This window comes from Labrus bergylta, chromosome 17 (assembly GCF_963930695.1).
Source record: "Labrus bergylta chromosome 17, fLabBer1.1, whole genome shotgun sequence".
NCBI classification, from domain to species: Eukaryota; Metazoa; Chordata; class Actinopteri; order Labriformes; family Labridae; genus Labrus; species Labrus bergylta.
The window spans coordinates 18330419-18345814 of record NC_089211.1 but is presented as its reverse complement, the minus strand read 5'-3'; the positions used below and the strand labels follow the sequence as shown (position 1 = coordinate 18345814).

Sequence of the window (15396 nt, the reverse complement as noted above, 5' to 3'; positions counted from 1 at the left end):
TCTTATTTGACTAAAGCGAAAGGAATAACTAATGCATGACCGGTTCAATGTTGTTTAGTTTCCAATTCCAGGGAAGAGCGAAGTGTGTCAGCCGGTCGCTCCAAATGTCCCATGCATCCGTAGTTTACAAGCCAACACCGGAAATTTATTCCCATAATGTAATAGTGAGAGCCCACACGGTTTCCCATCAGAGCACAGCCCTGAGTCACATGGTTCACTGCTGCTTTCACCCAGGATACACACAGAGGGAGCAGCACAACAAGGACGCCGAGCAAGACAACACAAGGCTTCCTCAGCAAAGACAAATAAAACTCGCGAAGAGAATCTCCTTTGCGACTCGGCACTGACTTTTTGCACAGTTTTGGTGAAATTTGAAGCGCTATGAAGTGAAACTCCGCCATATTCAGCTCACCACGCCCGGAGCTGTTGCTCTCAGGGATTATAAAAAAAAAAAAAAAAAAAACTCGCTGCTTCAGTCCGCCGAAGTTGTTGCACAAACTTAATTTCCCCTTCACAGAGGAGGAACAAGGTAATACAAACAGCCGAGGGATTATCTTTACTTCCTTACAATTTACATTTGTTAAAACCTTGTTTCCAGAGAGTGCTGTGTTGTCGTACGCAGAGGGGATTCTGGAGGGGTTAATCCACATTTATTGATTTGCGGATACTCAGGAATCTTCCTTCATTCCTGTATAACCAACATTATGAATGTGTGTGTGCCTCTGAAGGGGAAGTGTTACCCAGGAGTAATGACGCTGAGCTCCGTGGGGGCTTGCTGCCTCAGCCCGGAGGCCAAAGAGGCTCGCAGGATCAACGATGAGATTGAGAGGCAGCTCCGCCGGGACAAGAAAGACTCCCGACGGGAATACAAGCTCCTACTGCTCGGTGAGGGCCCGACAAAAACACTCTTTTTTATTTTATTTAATTTTTTCAATGTATTTTATTTCCCTCTGTTGTCTTTTCTTTTGTTCCCTGTCTTTCTTTAATAGTCCAACACTATGCTGTAATAGACAGGTGAGAAATGCTGTGAAAAAGGGGAAGAAGTTTCATCCTTATGAAGAACAAATCATTTTCAAACAATACAAAAAATTAAATCTGAAGATAGAAGGGTTCATATTTACATGTAGCCTATGAAAATACATATGCAAAATTTCACTCACACACACACACACACACATAAAAAAACAACACACTGTACATAAACTACACACAGTCATACATGTTAACACATACAGAAGCAGACACCCATAAAAGATCAAATCTAAATTGTAGGCTTCTTTCTAAAATAAAAGTACTTACAACCGATATGTCCACTTTCAGAGTTAAAACTACTTTTATATTTTTGAATCATTTTTATTTCATTCATCGACATGTGAAGATCGTTAAGGATTATTTTCTAGGTTGTTTGGGTGAGGATTAGCACATTGGAACAATTAGGCGATATAATGTAAAAAAAAAAAAAAAAAAAAAAATCTATTTATAAGACAATTATTACTGTTTGTTTATACAAACCTGTCGAGTAACCACAGCTCTTAAATCAATGTTGGTGAGTTATAAATATCAGATTGTTCTCTCTTGTGTATTGTGGAGAAGAACACACACAAAAAAGAATACTGCAGTGAAGTATAAGTACCTCCATTATGTTAATAAGTACAGGTTATGTTCTAACTATCCACCCAGCAGTAACTGTGAGCATCCATTGTGTTGACATTTATAAAGCAACTCATCAAATATGAAATGGAAGAACCCTTATTTGCTCTGGCTTTGAAGTGCACAAGTATGAGACGATGTGTTTGTGGTTAAAAACAATGACGTATTACAAAGCATGCAGCAAGAGGTACTGGTGCAAAATCAGTGATGCAACCGAATGAAAATACTCATGAGTACATAAACATACTCAATAATAATCAGCAGAATGTTTATCAAGTATCTAATGTTGCCGTACCCATAATGCATCGGGCTAATGGCAGAGAAGCAGATCATTTTAAATACCTAATGTACTACTTGGCAGTTTCATGGGAACGTTTGGATCACATCTCATAAGATCATATTTCTACATTAGTGAAAACTTTTTTATTTTCCTTTCCATCATCTGATTGTTGTGCTTTTACTCCACGTTCAGTTAAAGAGTAAGAATAACTTATGATTTGGGTTTCACATATCAAAAATCAGTTCATAAAATAAATGCAATCATAGATAAATCTTTAAAGTAATGGTATAAGACCTATTCTTAACCTTTGCCCTACTAACATTACAAAAACAACAGTTTAAAAGCCCTTAACTAGAACTACAAAATCTGATTCAAGACAAAGTAAACAATCTCCCTGAAATTGTCCACAATAATATTAGAAGTTACTGTGTACACATATTAGATCGTTAGTACTGATGCATTGACTTTCCTTAATATGCAGTGTGGTATTGTCCAGTGTTTGCCAAATAAGCGATCACGCCCTTCCAAGGGGTCACAAGAGTTGATAAATGAGGCAGAGCTAATTGTTGAGCCTTGTCAAGGTGTAATTGGCCTAACTTGAAGAAATACTGGTAAAGGGAGGGGTTGGCATGAACAGAGTCTGGATCTGTTGAAGTTGGCAATGCTGTTTGGGTTGTGGTGGCCACTGAGGGCCATGTGGTATGTTTGCTATGTTATCAGTAGGGCAAAACCATTGGTATGAGGTCGCAGTGTGTGCGTGCTCGTGGGTGTGTGTGTGTGTTTATCTTAAATGACCTCATTTGAACTAAATAGATAAGAAAATAATCAGGAAATCATTGCTATACAAAGTGCTGCTGACACATAAACGGACAGGTCATTTTCCAATGAATATATACTGTTAACATGATTAATATGAAATCCTAAATTGGGGTCTTTGTCCTAATGAATACTTTTGATACTTTAAAGGAAGGCTGTGCGACATTTCAAGAAATCAAGTATATCCTCTGTAAATGTCTCTCTGAGTCATGACTGTCTACAATGAGTGAGACGCGTGAGTCCTGCCAGCTGTATTGTTGTCGTAGCTGTGTTTACGTCACGTTTACACGGACGGGACGGCCTTGCGTATGAAGCTGTTTAAGTCAAGGACTACAGAAGTGGAGAATAACACAGCCTGTTCACTGCTTATTTGGATGTCTTTAGATCACATGTCAATTTATGTAGCATACAATATGAAGCTACGAGCTAACCAAATTGTGCTAGCATTAGCCTGCAAACACAACAGTGCAGGTCACGGGCGATTGCAGCTCGAGCAAAGGACACATTTGTGCTTCATGGTGCTTAATTATGGTTCATTCTAATTCATAACTCCTTTGTGCAAACTGGAGTTGAGGGGGGTTGGAGGTGTGCCGCTGGAGGAGAGCGGAGACTTCAGAATAGCGGAGGTGTCGTCAAACAGCAGTTTGTTTTGGTTTCACGCTGGTGCTCAAGGGCGACATCTACTGGATCAAAAAGTCGCACATTCTTCCTTTAAGTACATTCCACTATTCATCCTTTACTTTACTTCAGATAACTCTTGAGGACTGACACATTTAAAACTATTACACGGTTGTAATGCTTGTTTTTGGCATGTAAAACAGCAATTCTTGATGTACCACAAAGTACTCTATAAACAAATCAAAGCTCCTTCGCTATAAATAAATAGATTTCCAAATTCTTTATTTAATTGTCCTTAAAGTACTTAAGTGTGTAATGATGCGTTTGAGGTTGACTATCAACAGTAAATGTGCGTTTTAAAAACAAGGCAGCTGTCTCTGGTCACAATACATCTCACTGTTTAAAGATAGAAACATTCTACCACAGTGGGCAGAAAAATATTACTACATGATAACCAGTTGTGTAAGAAAGATTGGGGTTATTTATTTAATGTGTTGCACCACAAGGTGAAAAAACTCCACTCCAGATAAAATCAGTCAAACATGACTGTATGCCAAATTAAAGAAGGCATATCAGCTACCTGAACTTAGAGAAATGAAATAAACTCATGTGGAAAAATATTTTGGTATATATATTTTTTTTATTACTGATGCGTTAGAAGCCGTTGAGCTGGAGTTAATTCTTCTCTAGCGTTTCATCGGTTACGTTGCATCAGATTTTGCTGACAGATCATATGTGCTTAGATTTGATTTGTGTAACTCGATAAAGAATGCATTAGCAATGCTGTGACGAAGCTGAAGGTGTAACACACAGTCACGTTGGTTGTGGTTATTGTGCTCTGAAAAAAAAAGAAAAAAAAATGAATGACTCATGCTAAATGTGTAACTGCCCTTTTAGGTTCAAAAGTCGGATGTGAAGCTTCAGTGCTCTCCAGTAAGGCCACATATACTGTGAAGAATGTTTCCTTTAGATCATTCTGAATAGTACTGTCAAGGGTTCAAACATACTGTATAGTCTATGTTTAATCACTTTAGTTTAAATGACAAAAAAAACATTCATAGTTTTATTGTCACTTCACTCTCCTGCCGTTTGTAAAGCGCTCTAACTGTTGCCAATAAATGCTTTTGTTCCGACCTTAATCAGCCACACGGAGAACACTGCGACTTCATGTAGTTAAGATGTTTTAAAGGTACAGGCAGTCACTGGTGAGTTGACAAAACACTGTTTCTAAAACCTGTCTCTAAGAATAAACACAAGTCCCATCAGGCCCAGGAGAGGATACAAACCAGACCCTGGTAATAAAAGTAATTCCAAGATTGCATAATAGTGAGACTTGGGAGCTCTTCACAGACACTGCAGACAACACTTCTTTTTTCTTCTGATGTTATAAACTACTTGTCAGAGTTTAAGGATACAGCAGGTGGCTTTCTGTAGCTCTCATGGCATCGGCAGATCACATGAAGAGATGAAACCCAACAATTATTACTAACAAGTAGCACCTTCATATTTGATACCCTAATGTAGCTTATAAGAGCAATATCTAAGATATCTACTGAATTAAATCCTAAAATGACCTTACTATTTCATCAGACATTCAGGAAAAACTCGATGTAGATGTGCAGTTTTTACCCGGAAGCAACGCAGCAGCCAGTATGTCCTTCTTCTAAGGTTTGATTCTGGTCCGGAATGGTTTTAATTTGTTTTGTTGAGAGAAGGTAGGCGCTTTTAAAGGCACCCCCACATGGCCATCTTGGACGCCACTCGGTTTGCCAGGCAAACGGCCAACCAACAGGTGTCGCAGTGGACCTGGTTCAGATATACAACTGATTTTATCCGACCTAAAAAGCCTCGCCATTTTTTCCATTAAGTCAAACGTCCAGAAACATGGCAAAACTAGGATACAATTCATCAAAGTTATTACAATCCCGGATCCAGCTGTTTGGAAAAAGTTGAACAGACATGAAAACCACGATGTGAACTTCTTGGCAACGCTAGAGATGAGGTCAGGAGGTTACCAAAGATTGTTTGGATTCGCACCGGTTTGAATTGCCTGTTATTCTGTACCTGTTGAGGTATTTCAGGATGGATTAAAAAGGTGATGCAGTAAGACTGATATAGCTGTCCATGGTGCTGTGTTGCTCTCAAGGCTGAAAATACATTTAAAACTTGGTTTATTTTTCTATTGCTACCACGACTGTAACGATACTGTTCATTTCAAGCAGATCTTATATACAAAGCCCCGCTGTAGTAAATGTCTGATGTCCACCTATCTGACTCTGAAAACCCCCCAAACGAGTACAAAACGTAGTTGTGATTGAGGAATGTTCACTAAAAACTACAATGCCCAGATGCCTCTCTTTTTACTAGGCAAAAAAAACAACCGTTAGCTGTTCTTAGATCGTAACATAGCTGATTGCCACAGATGGAGAATGGAAATCCTCATATGTGCATGTGTAAAGTAGTAATATGTGTTTGTCTGTGTTTAGGAACTGGTGAAAGCGGGAAAAGCACTTTCATAAAGCAGATGAGGATCATACACGGCCGCGGATACTCTGACGAGGACAAGAGAAGCTTCACCAGGCTGGTCTACCAGAACATCTTCACCGCCATGCAGGCCATGATCCAGGCCATGGGCACATTACAGATCCCCTACAAGAATGAAAACAACAAGGTAGACCTGACTGTGGCATCTTTGTCCTTCATTTCTTACTTCCTTACACACAGAAAATTGAGAAATAGTATTACCACACACTGTACCACAGAAGCATGAGCGAGTTCACTGTTAACTGTCTCAGACAATGACAGACCCTGTAGTGTGTGTTCAGGGTGAAGAACTTCTGGTAATTTGCAACAGTGTTTAGTTTCGCAATGCTGCTCTCACAGAGCTTAGTCTATTTATGGAAAAGACATGTGATGTTACACTACAGGCATGTTAAGACAGGTACTCCTGAGCCTTGTCTAAGACAAAGAATTCCTCTTTAATAATACGGGAATCTGTCCCCTTCATGCAGATGTTGAACTTTATGATTCACTGTAATTTGCTGGCAAACGACTGTATCATATTTGACAAGTTCCAGGCAAGGAAGAGAAAGTTTACTTCCTGTAATGACCCTAGAGGTGTGAGGGTTGTCCGTGTGGCTGTCTTGGACCATTGGCACCGTTAACCAAGTCTCAATCAGGACATGGGTGACACTTCTTTCTTTCTCTGACTCTTGAGTGAGGTGACTCACTTGCAGTTTGACACAGTTAGCTTGTAGAGATAAGCACTGGAATGCAGAGTGCCTGTAGGTCAGACAAGTTCCCATTATTACACTGTTTTGTTGAATACTCAATTCTGATTGGTTAGTTTACGAGAAATGGGTCGTGATTGTCAAATATTCAGTCATTCATTTGTAAAAAAAAAAAATATATATATTAGTGTTCATGTTCATGCAGCTTTTATCTCATCTTGGAAAAAATATGTTCTCATTATTTTTAGCGGTGCCTGGCTGTAACGGGACACCACCACGGTTGCTTTAGTGCACCCTGTTCCGCTGTTTGCTAACCGCCATTAAATAACAAGAGAAGAAGAACGCTTTAGTGTAGGTGACAACAGACTGCAGTGATGCTAAAAAAACGATTTGCGCATCACAGCCTGTTTTACTAAACATTGTTTGATAAAGGATCAATTCACTTAAAGTAACTATGATCACGATGCTAAATATGTTAGCCTGATACTGGCCATTTCCATTATGTGTTAGCATCTAGCTAACAAACTAAGATATACATCCTGGTCCATCTGTGAGAAAATAAGTCACTGTGAATAACTCCGATTTATTTTATTTTTTTAAACTGTTGCTACAGAGGCAGCCCTGGTCTCAGATTCTGGACGACTGAATGACATTTTATTTGATTTTTTTATTGAAACATTATTTATCAAACACTGACAGAAGACATGAAGTAAAACTGTGGAAAAAAAAGAAAGTGCATTAGACTATGTGTGAAAATAATGGTTTTTTTTTTAGTAAGTAGCTGCGTAGAAGGCCGGCTTGTTTCACCCTGTTGGGGTTTATTGTCTACTATCATAACTTCCACTGTACATTATCCTCTCCATGCGTTGAAGCTGGAGTGTAATGTAACATTACCAGCTCACCTGCTCCTTTTTGTGGGACAATTTTCATTTCAGCAATCCAAGATGGTATAACATTCAATACCTGGGTCATTACTCTTTCAAATGGCATCCTGTAGTAATTGTAATCATACATTGATCGCTTTCTATAATAGCCTTGACATTTCTCCTTATTATCCTTAAAGGGCTAGCTAGCTCCACACTGCTGAGCTGTAGCTTCAGTCTTTTAGTAAGATTGCTATGTTTCTGTCAATCAAGGTCATATGTTCTAGGATTAATGGAGCTGAAGTTCGCATAATTCTGTAGCTACAGCTGATAGAGAAGGCCAACAGTAGGTATCATTGTAAATTCAACTCAAGTTAAGAATAAGAGTCCAGCATTCGTCTACCTCTGAAGTCAAGATATCAATTTTTCAAAAGGGGAATCTTCTCTATAATCATGGAAACTGAATATTTGCTGCTTGAGAACAAAAGCTTCACAGGTTCAGCAATGTTAATAAAGAGAGGGCGGGGCTTAGCAAACAGGTGGTCGTGGTAAATGCGTATGCAGAGTTGGTATGCTCTGATTTAGTTTTTTTGTTTGATCTCAGTAAGTGAGAAAACTCAGCTGTGAGAAGTTTAAAAGCGGTTAAAATAAAAGGTGGGCTGGCACAGGATCCCTTTTTCAACGCTTCAGAGTGGGTGCATGAGAGTGCTGAAGCAGGAGCCATGAGATCGATTTGAAAAGATGCACTGAAACGCAAAGGCACTTGAGGGAATGGCTTCCCCCCCGGAAATGTCATAAGATGTATCTAAAAATAAAACATTTCTAAGGATGTTTTGAACACACATATCCAGTTGTGCGGTTGCAGTTTCAGTCTGACAAAACATCATAAAAAGAAGCAAAGGTGAACAACTTCTGTTATGTTTACAGATGCGATAGATCAGATAGTGTTGGTTTTATTGGAGTTTAGGGTGGTATAATAAACTGGTCACACCCATTTATAGTTTGTAAAAAGCATTCGATGGTAGCTCCTGGATATTTGTATAAGGCAGGGTCACAATCTTCTTTTGTACTGAAGTACTTCAGGAGGTTACCATCAGAACATCGAGAACTGATGCCCGTCAAGATACTCTATTTTACAGTCTGTGAAAGCAATCTAACTGATTATTGACACATAAGGAAGCGGACTGAGATAAATCGTTCACCATTAAATTATTATAAAGAAAGTAAAGCGTGTGCAGTTTTTTCAAAGAATATTTTGGCTGAGAGATTGCTTTGTGGTAGGGTGTCAGTGTCAGCCCATGTTGACCCAGTTAACAGACACCGGCACATCGGCAAATAATGCAGCGTGAACCGATGTCAGTTGTCGTTGTTTATTTGTTGTGCCAGATCATTTAAAGCTGGCATAACTGCTAATTCAGAGAACAGGTTTTTTTTTTTTTTATTGCACAGAGGAAGTCACCTCTTGAACACACTTGACTTGTTTTCTTTGTCAGACATGAGAGAAAATGGTGGCAGTGTGGGAGTCTTGCACAAAAAGGAAGTCATGAAACCCACATCTACATAGAAATAGACAATCTGCAATAGGGGTGGGGGGAAAAAAAACGTTTAATGTGGAAATGGAGATTCTTATCTTCTGAGATTTTAAATTGATTCATGACTTCCAAAAATGATATTTTTTTGGCTAATCAGTCACAGATAATCACACATAATCAGTGGAATACCAAGATGGAGCAGCAAGAAATTCAGCCAGTCTCACAGATGACTGGAGTAGATCCTGAAGTATGTACTCATTCAAAAATAGACTTTGAAATCATGAATCCAGAATAGTTTTTAATCGAAAAAAGATTCTGAATCGAATCGTGACCCCAAGAATCGGAATCGATTCATGGGACACCCAAAGATTCCCAGCCCTGCCAAAGAAAATATAATAAGAACTAGCTGATCATCTGGTCAGTTAAAGAAGAGTTAAGCATAAATGTTTTCCCCCTCCGATTGATAAGATTCCACATCTCTAGCTGAAGATAAATGCTTAGTAACCTAATGACATCATCACGGTCCTTCTGTCTATCATCCAAAGAAAAACAACTTAAAAACAAAACTTCATTTACATTCTGATCAAATTAAAAAGATACAAAATAGAGCACGTCATTAGGTTCATCTTAAATCTCTCAGTTTTTGAATGCGTCTCTGAAAGAGTTGGGTCCAGGCGTTTATTTCAAAACTTTGTTCTGTCCTGTTGTTTTTCAGGCAAACGCCAGACTTGTCGGCGAGGTTCATGTGGAGAAAGTCACAACGTTAACCAACCCTTATGTGGATGCCATCAAGAGCCTGTGGAGTGATCCGGGGATTCAGGAATGTTACCATCGGAAGAGGGAATACCAGCTCTCGGACTCGACCAAATAGTGAGTGTAAACAGAAACTTGTCTCACGTTGCCAAATAGTTTCCACTGTTTCATCTGCCTTTTGTCTGTTTAATGCACTCAGAAGGCTCGGGTTCAGGGAACATCCCATTTAAGGCTGTTGACAAATGGCTTAAAGCAAAGAAACAGCATTTCAATCTTCACCACAGAATTAATGATTGTGAATTTGCTTAATCAGAAACATCTCTATTTCCAGTATTTCTCAATAAATGTCCTATTTTCTTCTCTTGCTGGTTCCACATCTCTCTATCTTACAATTATTATTTTTTTTTTTCGTTTTCTGACCTCTATGTTGTCCTTCCTTGTTGATAGCTACCTGAGCGACTTGGACCGAATTGCAGAGTCTGCTTATCTGCCAACCCAGCAGGATGTCCTGAGGGTCAGAGTGCCCACGACGGGTATTTTAGAGTACCCCTTCGACATGGAGAATGTGGTGTTCAGGTGAGTGTTCGATGATGCTGTTAGACTTTATGTTGTAGTTGTTTTACTGCAGCCGACTTCATCAACAGTCCTGGAGCTCTTGGGGGTATTGGTGGCCAACATCAATAAAATCTGATATCAGAGAATTTTAGTTTTTTTGTCAGTATGTAAATTTACTTTTTATCAGAATATATTTTATGGTAATTCAAGACTTAAAGGCTTTATATGCGATTTTTTGATCCAGCAGATGTCCCCTTGAGCACCAGCATGAAACCAAAACAACTCACGCTGCATTGTTGTGTTAGCATGCTAATGCTAGCGATCTTTATTATGCTCGTATCTTGACACTGCACGTCTTATGTGACATTCAAATAAGCAGTGAGTACAGTATGTTGTTCTTATTTTCTCTCGTCCCTCAATTAAACAACTTTTATACGCGAGGGGAGGAGTCAGCCGGCCGGCCGTCCTGGCGATGTAAACAAACTGAAAGCATCACAGACAGTGGGACTCGGGTGTTACACCCATTGTAGACAGTCAGAGTTACTTTCAGAGGATATACTTGATTTCTATTATATTTAAGTGTGAAAAATCGCAAGACCTACAGAGCAATACTGAAGCCTCCGCTCTCGTCCAGTGACACACCTCCAACCCCCCTCCCTTCATGTTTGTTAGAAGGAGTCAAGCGCAGGCGGCAGACAAAATTGTCTTTTTGCTCGAGCTGCAATAGCCTATGGGCTGCATCGTTGTGTTAGCGGGCTAACATCAGGGCTCTTCAGTCAGCCCGTAGCCTCACATGTAAATTCAAACAGAATGATTGTGATCTAAAAATGTGACATTAAAATAAGCAGCGAGTGGATTCTTCTTTTTTCTAGTCCTTGACCCTGGACCCGTCCATGTAAACCTGATGTAAACACAGCTCTAAAAACAACACAGCCAGCGGGACTCGCGCTTCTCACTCATTGTAGACAGTCATGACTCAGAGAGACATTTACAGAGGATATACTTGATTTCTGCTGCATTTCATTGTGAAATGTTGCACATCCTTCCTTTGAGGAAATACAGACACGAGTTTGAAAGAATGAAGACTTGTTTCATTTGTTTGTCCGGTTTAGGCGTTGCTTTCTCACGAAGCATTTCACTTTCAGAGGCCCATTGTCTTACATTTTAGCCGTAGATGTAAAAAGTGAAATATCTCCTTTTGAACCGAAAGGATTATATAGGAGTGAACATTTCTATAGTTGGAATATAACCTTGAAGACACAGTAAAAGGGCTGATAGTTTTCTGGTTCTCATGGAAATTTGGCAAAATCACAAAATCTTTAAAAATGTGAAAACTGTAAGATTATGACAATGATACGGATAAAACTTGGCACAAAAATATAAAATAAGATATCATTTGAGATATTGGTCATTGTAGGCTGCATGTGTGATCTATGCTCTGGAGCATTTCTGTATACTAAGTAAGGGGATAGTCTTCTTTAGTGTCAGCTCTTCTTCTGTTTCTTATGATCATTCCTCTAAAACCTCTCATTATATTGTGCACATCATGGTTCCTAGAGCCACATTCAAAGAACAAAACTGTGGTGCGATGGGTCCTTCTGTTTGTTTTTTGTTTTTTTAAAAGAATGCTTACACTTGTGTCTGTAGGATGGTGGATGTGGGTGGCCAGCGTTCAGAGAGGAGGAAGTGGATCCACTGCTTTGAAAATGTCACCTCCATCATGTTTCTGGTGGCGCTCAGCGAGTACGATCAGGTCCTCGTTGAGTCTGCAAATGAGGTAAACAACAGGATGCTGCCTGCAAAATAATCTCTAACAATTAGTCACTCATTTCTTCCTGTGTTATGAGTCTGCACATGGGAGAGGAATGAGCTCACTTGGGGATAAACAAAACAAATAACAGGAGGGACGCAAAGGGACATTGCTTCTGTTTTGTAAGGGCCACACATGTAAGGTGGAGATGATGACCTACATCTCTACCCAGTCTAGCACTAGGCTGGTGTCACTCTTTTTTTTTTTCTTCTCTCTCTTTCTGGTCACAATGATAAACCTTCATCTCGACTCCCCCTTGCTGCAGTATGCACGGTTAACCTGCAGGGGGAGCTCTTAAGTCACTCTCTTCAGCAGCCAAAGTGCACCTCTCAGCAAGGATTGTTCACTTGATGAGATTACAGCTAATTGAATTTTTCTCAAACAGACATTCACTGCTGCTGTCAAATGCTATGTCTGATTTCACAATGCCGCTCATGCTAAGATGTTTGTGTCATGTGTTTTTTTCAAGAACCGCATGGAGGAAAGCATGGCCTTGTTCCGGACTATCATCAACTACGAGTGGTTCAGATTCTCCTCAGTCATACTGTTCCTGAACAAGATCGATTTGCTGGAAGAGAAAATCATGCACTCCCATTTGGTCGACTACTTCCCTGAGTATGATGGTAAGAGGAAATGGATCCAGTATGCATCTCAGCTCTATTCTGTTTATGATTGACAAGAAAACAAGAGAAGCTTAATCAAACTCCTCTTTCTTTGAAGACACAGGAAATCTTGGTAAACAAACCAAAGTGACACAAAATAATAAACAATAATTCAACCTCAGTCTTAAAGAAAAAGAATTTGGATGCATAAATAAATCACACCCTTTCATAATTCAATAAACTCTGGGTTTGCTGCTACAGCCCAGCATGGTCTGGTATTACTAGAAGCGTATAGCGGCTAATGCATGTCAATGTTAAACTGGCAACACACTACACCCCCCTACCCCCCACCCAAGGATCTGAATGGAGGCCTGTCATAGGAAAGTGTGGGGTGTCACTACGATTATTTTACTGCTCCCCATCGAGTCGGAGCCTCCCCGATCTGGAGTCGTAAATATCAAACATGCATTCCATATTTTGCTGAAGTCACGTTTGATCACGCGAGTTTCTCTGAGATCTCTGTGTCTGTGAAAACTTACTTCAAACTGCAGGTGTGTGGTCTCCCGGGCTGGCTGAGCTAGTGTGTGCGTTCGGAGGATTATAATGTCAAAAATCGGTTGAAATTGTCCTTATCTCTGTGGTCTCCCGCGTTTTTAAAACCGGTTAAGATTTGATAACCGTTGAGTGTGGAGCCAGTGTTTAGCCAACTTTTGAAATAAATTACTATGGAGTTTTGGGAGTTTGGATATTTAATGATATTCTAACAAAACTATGAAAACTCCGGAGCGATTCGCTGTGAATCCCAACTACAGCTACAGTATTTGCCTTCGACTGAACTAGTGCATCCAACAGATGTCTGCTTTTTAAACTGCTTTTATTTAAACAGTAAAAAGCCCGAATAAGTCTTTTGTTATTCCACACTGTAACTCTGTAAAATGTGAAAAAGCACAAAGGGGGGAATTCTTATGCGAAGCACTGTAAATCCAGTGAGGTTGTAACAAACGTGTGTTTTATTGCATTTGAAACAACCTTTGAATCTGTGAGCGGAGGTCTGTCTTATTTCATCTTTCAAAAGTCTCACCTAAATCTTCTGCGAGCATTTTATACAACAGTGCCAGGCTGTCTTATATATTTTTTGAAGCTTTTATCTGCTCACTAAAAACACTATACTGACTTTAATGTTGTTTTTTTGCGCCTCCGCCTCTTTCTGCCAGGTCCCCAGCAGGATGTGAAAGCCGGGAAAGATTTCATCTTAAATATGTTTGTGAGTCTCAATCCCAACGAGAAAAAAATCATCTACTCCCACTTCACCTGCGCCACAGACACGGACAACATTCGATTTGTCTTCTGCGCGGTGAAGGACCACATCTTGCAGGGCAACCTAGAAGACTACAATCTGGTTTAAGACGGCAGTTTGTTGCTGCTGTAATTCAATCGTTGTGTGTACAGCTGGCAGCCAGGAGAGCCCTGCAGTGATTCAGTTTGCCTCACACTGCCGCTGAACGCTGAAATCCTAAACAGGAAATTGAGAAGCTACAGAGCTTGTCGCCAAATGACTTTACTACTGGTGTATTTCAAATTTTCCTGTTAGGCTCTTTGGAAATGGATGTCTCTGGCTATAATGAAGTGTGTCCTGACAATTAAAGTGCTGCCTTAGTGAGGAATCTATTATAGGGGAGCGCTCTGAAATGTATGGAGCTCTTTGTGAACATTTTGGAGCAGTAACAGTATAAATGCACATGAATGGATCGAGAATGGGGGGTAAAGTATTTCACTGGTGTTGAATGGCTCTGTAAACTTTAAATGTACCAGGTCTTATCTTAAGGGAATCCGTGGAGGTGAAAGTAGACTAACTGCAATGCAGCAGCTCAAATCATTGACACAAGTAGTTTTTTAAGTTAAAACAGTTTTGACCACCTAAATGTAGTTTGTGCCTTTAACTAATGGGAAACCAGTCAAGATGAACACTAATGACACTGATTTTGATTTGCACTGTACGTTTCTCTACATTTGTACATATGCCTACATTCTGTATGCTTGTACTTCTCTTACTTGGGTATTATATTTCCATAACCTCCTTCTTAGTCTCACCAGACTTTGTACACTCGTCCACGATGGCATTAATCGTTGCATTATTCACTTTCTATGAGCACAGCATTAATGAATTGTTACGTAATTGAACACACATTTCAAAGGGAATCCTACTGTTTCTGCTACTTAAGCATTCCTTTTACTTGTGAAAGCCGTAGAATAAATCGTTCTTCGATTCAGGGTCTATTTTTGTATAATTTTTTTAGAATTGCTTTCATGATCTTGAAGGATTATTTAATTCAGTGCGTATTGTAAATATCACATGGTTACAGTACAGTAAGAGTGTTTTTTTTTTTTTTTCACCTTCACTTGCATCGAGGTCAGTGTTGAAAGGGTAACTGCTGAAGAAAGAACTCTTGTGTTAAATAATCTCTGAGGTACTTAACTAATGCGTTCTTGTTCTTAATTCACGCGCTGTTTAAGGGAATAAAAAGCTAATGAGAGCACATCCATGGCACTAATGTTTACACAACCCTTCTCTCCTAATTACAGCCTAATATGAACTGTTTAATTTATACACTGTCACTGAGATTCTTTATGCAGCCTTAGTGTTTGAATGTTATTGTATTAATAAACAGACATTTTGCTGTTGATTT

The 15396-nt window shown here is 39.5% G+C and overlaps 1 protein-coding gene across 1 annotated transcript; it reads left to right on the top strand.

Moving 5' to 3' along the window:
• Positions 1-194: 194 nt before the first annotated feature.
• LOC109997137 (guanine nucleotide-binding protein G(q) subunit alpha) lies at positions 195-15393 on the top strand. Its single transcript, XM_020651523.3, has 8 exons — positions 195-529; positions 729-885; positions 5851-6035; positions 9705-9859; positions 10190-10318; positions 11945-12074; positions 12577-12730; positions 13924-15393. The coding sequence occupies exons 2-8, from the start codon at positions 750-752 to the stop codon at positions 14112-14114; spliced, it is 1080 nt and encodes a 359-aa protein (XP_020507179.1). The 5' UTR covers positions 195-529; positions 729-749; the 3' UTR covers positions 14115-15393.
• The last annotated feature ends 3 nt before the right edge of the window (positions 15394-15396 follow it).